At 37.3% G+C, this 7015-nt stretch overlaps 1 protein-coding gene across 1 annotated transcript in view; it reads left to right on the forward strand.

The window, feature by feature from the left end:
* Nucleotides 1-6159, forward strand: part of LOC144652522 (uncharacterized) — a 51479-nt gene extending 45320 nt beyond the window's left edge. Inside the window, exons 11-14 of the mRNA XM_078512550.1 lie at nt 1878-2019; nt 2677-3002; nt 3385-3528; nt 6024-6159. Of these exons, the coding sequence (XP_078368676.1) occupies nt 1878-2019; nt 2677-3002; nt 3385-3528; nt 6024-6032 (621 nt within the window). The 3' untranslated portion in view covers nt 6033-6159. The remainder of the gene's footprint in view (nt 1-1877; nt 2020-2676; nt 3003-3384; nt 3529-6023) is intronic.
* Nucleotides 6160-7015: the final 856 nt, after the last annotated feature.

The raw sequence follows: 7015 nt of genomic DNA on the forward strand, positions 1-7015 counted from the left end.
TGACACGCTCGACTAACTTTTTGACACATGACAAGTAATTTGAGATTGACATTTTGAAATGTAAAAGCGTTTCCGGTTCCGCTTTTTTTATAAACCGGCTACTGGATCAATAAAAGGTATTTATTGGGTGATGTTATTGTGCGATTTCAAAATGGATGTAAAAAAGTGGTAATTGAACTGAGTGGAGTGCAATTTTGTCTGAAATCATACTTGTGATTTCAAATCGAACTCGCGCTCCGCGCTCGTTCGATTTTGAAATCACGCGTATGATTTCAGACCAAATTGCACTCCACTCAGTTCAATTACCATTATTTCTTTTACAGGACGCAGTTGTTTTCTTCCGCTGGGGATGGAGAGCGGCCACCTTCCTGACAATGCAATATCAGCATCTACGTATCATGACGCCAATCACATTCCTCAGTTATCACGCCTGAACACAATCGCCATCGGAAAAAAGGTCGGGGCCTGGTGCACGCGCACTAACAATGGTAATCAATGGCTTCAAGTTTACTTTGGGCGGGAAACCAGAGTAAGCAAAGTGGCAACTCAGGGAAGGTATGACAATGACTACAAGGTGACAAGCTACAGCTTATCCTATAGCGTGGATGGATCGCATTGGGCCTGGTACAGACTCGTTGATGGACATATTAAGGTATGAAAAGCTACCTAATTTTACGTCAATTTAATTTGATGTCGAGGAAGTGTGAAGATTCCACTCTTTATTAAATAGTGCCATTTTTTAAGCTTTTTAACTATTTCCCTCTATTTTAGCTATCTAAAGCTGCGTTCACATTTACCCGAAACATTTTTAGAATAATCATGTTTCAACAAAACATGTTTCACCTAAACATGCTTGTTATTGCATTGTTCGCATTAGGTGTCAGTTTCAAACACGTTTCATGCCTTCTTGCATTAATTTTTACACTTTATTTAAACAAGAAGTTCCGCTATAAAAGGGATGGCACCTCCCACATTTCACACTTCTCGGGCGCTAAATGCAAATTTGTACTCTTTGCATTCTGGCACGTTGTGGTGCCGAGCATCTTTCAAGCTGAACATGCTTTGAAATCTCATGAAATCAAGATATATTATCGACAAAAATATGAAAAATAACTTCCTAACGTGTAACAGAATATTCCTAGCGAAAATGAAACACATTTTTATAAGTAATAGTTGTGAAAAAATACGCATGTTGTTTGCCAGTTGTTTACTCTTTGATTATTGACTGATAACTGGGCGTCAGAATGGCCAGGCCACGCCCCTTTTATCCCTGAACTTCTTGTTTATCCGTAAAAATATAGCTCAAAATTACAATAAAGTTTCCATTGAATCTTTGTCTTTCTATCTATTTCAAAGCCCTTCGATGAGGCAGGGCTTTAAAGCGTTTAGCAAGAAGACAGTTTTGTCAGAATTTGCGCTATCAGGTGGTAACAGAAGATTTTTATTTTGTGAAGTTTGGTTTGGCATTGCAATGCTGCAATGTTGTGCGCTTGTAGCCACCGTCGTAAACGTTCGTGGCGATATTCTGCTAAATATTCTGCTTTCTATCCATCACCGATAATTCATATTGTATCGCTTTATTAGCCCATATTTTAAACAAACATTTGGTTACATAGAAAGGCCAAATTTGAAGCTTTTGGGCACTCGCCTCCTCACCGCATGTCCGCCATTTTTAACTTGTTTAGTCTGATCATGATTGAAACTACCTCGTGAGGTAGTTTCAATCATGATCAAACTTATGATGCTTCAATCATAATAAAGCAAGAGTTTCAATTGTCGGTTTTACAGTGGATTCGTTATAAAAAGAAATTAAGGACATGGGCTTAGGAATGTATTTACTTTAAAGAAATTTGATTTAAGTGTTATCAATTTATCAGGTGTTTGGAGGTAACATCGACCGCAACACCCCGGTTTACCATTCTCTTCATTCGCCAATTCAAGCCAAGTACCTTAGATTCCACCCCAAGACTTGGTTAAGTCATATCTGCATGAGAGGAGAGGTATATGGCTGCAAGGAGGGTAAATATGGCGTGTGCAATATAATATTAGTATAATATACAAAAGAGGCCGATTTTCAAAGATTTCTGAAGACGTTTTCTCTTAATTCGCTGTTTATTTTAGAACATGGTTGCCAGTCCTTCATTTCGTTTGACCGCACTTGCAAGCAAATATATCACTTTTAGGATAAGTAAAATAATAAGTTGTTTAAATTACATCATTTCGTTTGACCGCACTTGCAAGCAAATATATCACTTTTAGGATAAGTAAAATAATAAGTTGTTTAAATTAAAAACTCATTAATAATTCATAAAGAAAATACAAAGAAATTAATGTTTAATGAGTGTCTTTATATCTGATAAAGTCACGGCTAAACTTTACGTCCAATTTTCTAAGCCAAAATATCCCCAAATCTAAATATAAGTGCAAGAATGAGTTGATCTACATCAGAAGATTTTTAAGCCGTTCAATAAATTCGCAGTTCGTGTTTTATCAAGTCTAAAACACTCGGCTGCGCCTCGTGTTTTAAAACTTGATAAAACACTGCTGCTCATTTACTTGACATTATTTTTTGTGTCATATCACCATAAAAATAATGGAAAGGAAATGCTAGCGGTAATCTCAAACATTTTTTTTACAGCCAGACGTTTGTTTTTGGCAATAACATTTATTCCTTAGGCTATCACTGCTCAATGTCCCTTGGAATGGAAGATGGCCGAGTTCAAGACAGTGCCATGACTGCCTCAAGCATTGCCAACAAATATTATCCTGCAAAACTCGGCCGTTTAAACCTGGTTGCTTATTCAAGTTATGCAGGGGCCTGGTGTCCCAATAAAAATGACGTCAACCAATGGCTACAGATCGATCTCGTAACTCCCACAACCGTGACCAAAGTAGCGACACAAGGAAGACAAGATGCTTCTCAGTGGGTGACCAGTTACTGGTTGTCCTACAGCCTGACAGGTTCTTTCTGGGTTAAGTACACGGTGCGCGGTAAAAAGAAGGTAATCACAATTTTAACTTTGGTTAATCACCTCTGGCTCATTCTCGACCTCTTTTAGGGTATTAATGAACATAAAGTTAGTAAGTAGCAATAAACTTGTATTTTCCCAAGGATAAAATATTGTGAAAAAACTAGCCCATTTAATTTAACAATCAATCGAGTTAAATGTATTATTTTCACGTAACTACATTTTAGTCTTTTCTGACAAATATTGTAGACGGGCTTATTTTGGGAGAGAAGCGTTGTTATAATTCCTTTTGAACCGGGTTCCACTCTATTCTATCCACATCAACTAGAAAATCTTATAAGTGTATTGATGCTATTTTATATTAAATTCATTCATAATATATGTAAATTTTATCCAATTTCACTTTTCATTTTAGATTTTCCGAGGCAACTTTGATCGTGACACCATGGTTGTCCATAAAATCTTCCCGCCATTCCATGCCCGTTTTGTGCGAATCTATCCGTTAAAATGGTACAACCATATTTGCATGCGCGCTGAGTTGTATGGCTGTAATATCAAGGTAAGAGTGGATAGAACCGTACGATCCCATGCATTATTCCCAGGAATCACTTAAGGACGTTCGCGCACAAATTTTCTACTCGATAGACTTTTTGAAGTTTTTTGCTACGGTCAGATAATAAGTTACTTGTGTCAGAAATGCAAAAAAAAGTTGGGGTCACCGACTTCGTTTCAGAGAAAAAGCGTCTGGAAAACTACCGTAATTTTGAAAAATTGGCGCACGGTAATTGAGCATGGTTTGCAGGGTTTATTGTTAAAAATATCGAAGATGAGTAAACGGAGGCTAACAATCTTATTCACATTTTGTAGAAGTGCATCTGTTGCGAAAAAAGGTCTTAGTTTTGTAAAATGTAACCCTGGAAAAACGAATTTGAAACTGTCGTACGGCAGAAAGGAAAGCTTAAAAAGTGTAATTCAAACCATCAAAGTGAGGGTGGTTCTTTTGAAAATTAAAATTATCTAGGAAGCCAATGTTCGATTTTTGCCAAAATACACCATAATGATCAAATATGACCAAATTTAAATTTTTTACCCGTCACTTAGCCACAAAGGTTACCATAGCAACGATTGACGTTTTCTTTTGTTCTCAAACAAGCTTGATAAAAATTATGTTAAAGTTTAGTAGATTGACTAACTGTTGACGAAATTTTAGAAAAATCTGTAAGAGCGTTTTCAAGTAAATGAAGAATGAAATTTTCAGAAAAACCCCGTTTTAACATAAAATAGACGCTTTTAAATTGTTTTGTCTTATTTGAGCGCAGTTACTCTCACTGAAATATAAACACTTACACCATCAAAGACCATTAACTAAATGCGAAAGTGTTTTTGCTTAAATTTTTTAAAATATATCGACTGCCAATTGTAGGAAATTAAAGAAAATAACAAAAACTTCATACTTGATTTACTCTAAAACGACCTTACAGATTTTCCTAAAATTTTGTGTACAGGTAGTCAATCTACTATACTTGAACATATCAAAAAATGAATACCAAGAGTCAATCTAGGTTTCGAGAAAATCAAGCTTGTTTGAGAACAAAAGAAAACGTCAGTGGTTGCTATGGTAACCTTTGTGATTAAGTGACGGGTAGAAAATTAATATTTGGTCATATTTGATCATTATGGTGTATTTTGGCAAAAATCGAACATTGGCTTCCTAGATAATTTTAATTTTCAAAAGAACCACACTTCGGCTAAAAAACTAGCAAAAGCGCGGTCAGTTGATGGAATCAACAACAATAAGTACATAAGTACAATAATAAGTACATAATTGGCAAAAATAAATGGAACAAAAAAGTCCCTGCACGTTAAAGAGAAAGGCGATAAAATGTTTAGCGCGCGGTCACATGTTGTAAATAATTGTATTAAGTTTGTCACGAGCATGGGGCTACAAAGAAAAGTTACTGATTCTACGATTGGAGTAGAATCATTGCCCCTCTAGATCTGTACACCTGTTGCTCTAACTACTGAGGTACAGGAGACCTCGTGTCTAACTAGGCCATTTACTAGTTTCACGTGTAACATACGTAGTACGTGGATTAGTTATATCAAAGCGTTAAGTTTGATTCATTCTTTGTAGTCCCTTGCTCGGTGGGAAAAGCTAACACGGCTCTTGAGGGAGCAAGGATTACACAGTGGTGAGAGTGCTCGCCTCCCACCAATGTCGCCCGGGTTCGATTCCCTGGACCCGGCGTCATATGTGGGTTGAGTTTGTTGTTGGTTCTCGTCCTTGCTCCAAGGGTTTTCTCCGGGTTCTCCAGTTTTCCTCCCTCCTCAAAAACCAACATTCCCAAATTTAATTTTCGTCGATCTGGATAGAGGACCCGCATTAAAACCAGCTTTAGTTGATGTGTCTTTCTCTATAAATACAGTAATTTTTACTTGATGACACGACAATACTTGTGTGTCCTTGCCAGATCAAAGATGAATAGAAATTGAAATTACTCTAAGACACCCGAATAGCATCGTTTCAGAGTCAAATGCGCGAATTGACACAGACGGCTGCAACTTTACATTTTTATGCCCATCTCAAGAAGGCGATGTTAAGATATTCTGCTCTCCAGAGCTTATGAGTCAGATTCCGTTAGACCATTCCTGGTACCTAAACACTGCACCACCACCAACATCTTTAAGTGGAAGTAAACAATATGTCTTTTCCGAGTTACCCTTTGCCTCTGTTTCAAAACGAGTCTATGTGCGAAACTACTCAAATGAAAATGAGTTTGACTTGCATGAAAATGGAAGTGTAGGTGAAACTCATTTTCATATGAATGATTTTAGACGTAGACTCGTTTTAAAACAGAGGCAAAGAGTAACTCCGAAATGGCCTAATAAATAAAATTTTTGTTTTAGTTTCCTTGAAGATGCGAGTCTTACTTTTACTATAATAAGGAGGGTGGTTAGACGTGGGAATACAGTAATAAGAGAGTTTTTGTTAACTTAATTTAAGGTTAATAAAGACAAGACAAGTCAACAATTCTAATGTAATACTTTTTTTAGGGCATCTGAGGAAGAGAAAAGCTCAACAAGACGCCTTACAGACGGGAAAAGGTGCAAGAACTTGAAGCACATGATGTAGTTGTAGGGGATTTGTTTCTTACGTCTTCAAGTTCGTACCGTGTAGAATAAAGAGCTTTTCAACTCAAAACGGTTCTAATGTCTTTGCATCTTAGTTGTAACTCGTGCTCTTTATTATTCGCAGTTTCTTCTGTACTGCCCTATCGAACATTTTCTAATTACTTTATTCACTCAAATAAGCACCTCCCTCGAATAAGCGCCGCTAAAAAACAGCACCTTAACGCAGCTCTAAAACAAACTTGGGCATTTCTTTTCATCAAAATTGATATTTTGCAGTTTAAAATGATTCTTTACCGCTTGCCCATTAGTTTTTCTATCCAACGTTCATAAAATACGTAGTTATGTAAATGTTGTGAAGGCCGCAAACTTTGCCAGACCAGCTAGCGCCAATTCTTTCTTCAGCAAGAGACGAATGACTGAAATACAATGAATATACGCCATTTTAAAATACTGTAAAAGATTAGTTCTTAGTGGCGTCCCAATTTTAAAAAAGTGCCGCCCTCAAATAAGCGTCGCCCTCGAATAAGTGCCGCACGATGGAGTGTTGCCACAAGGCATGATATTTTAAGACTTAAGGAAGGAAAGTGTCCAATTCTAGAGTTTCCTTTCGTGCTCTCCAAACTTCCCGCGTGCTCCATAACTCGATAAATAGGATGTTAAAATACAAAAATGAGTTTTACGCTTGAGCCCGCGATATGGACATGTGATCCTGGTTAGCGGATACCTTGTTTTGACAGCTGCCAATTGACCATAATATGAATGTCCAGTATCAAAGATGGAAGCTGACATCAATAATAAAAGTATGGAGTATGGGCGCCATGTTGCGCGTCATCGTCGTTGTTGGGCGCACGCGCTTGCAAACCATGCCGCTAGCCATGATGACCATGATAAATGAAATGCATGGCTCTCCTGTT

Source organism: Oculina patagonica, chromosome 4, assembly GCF_052425735.1.
Source record: "Oculina patagonica isolate OP01 chromosome 4, crgOcupat, whole genome shotgun sequence".
Taxonomy (NCBI): domain Eukaryota; kingdom Metazoa; phylum Cnidaria; class Anthozoa; order Scleractinia; family Oculinidae; genus Oculina; species Oculina patagonica.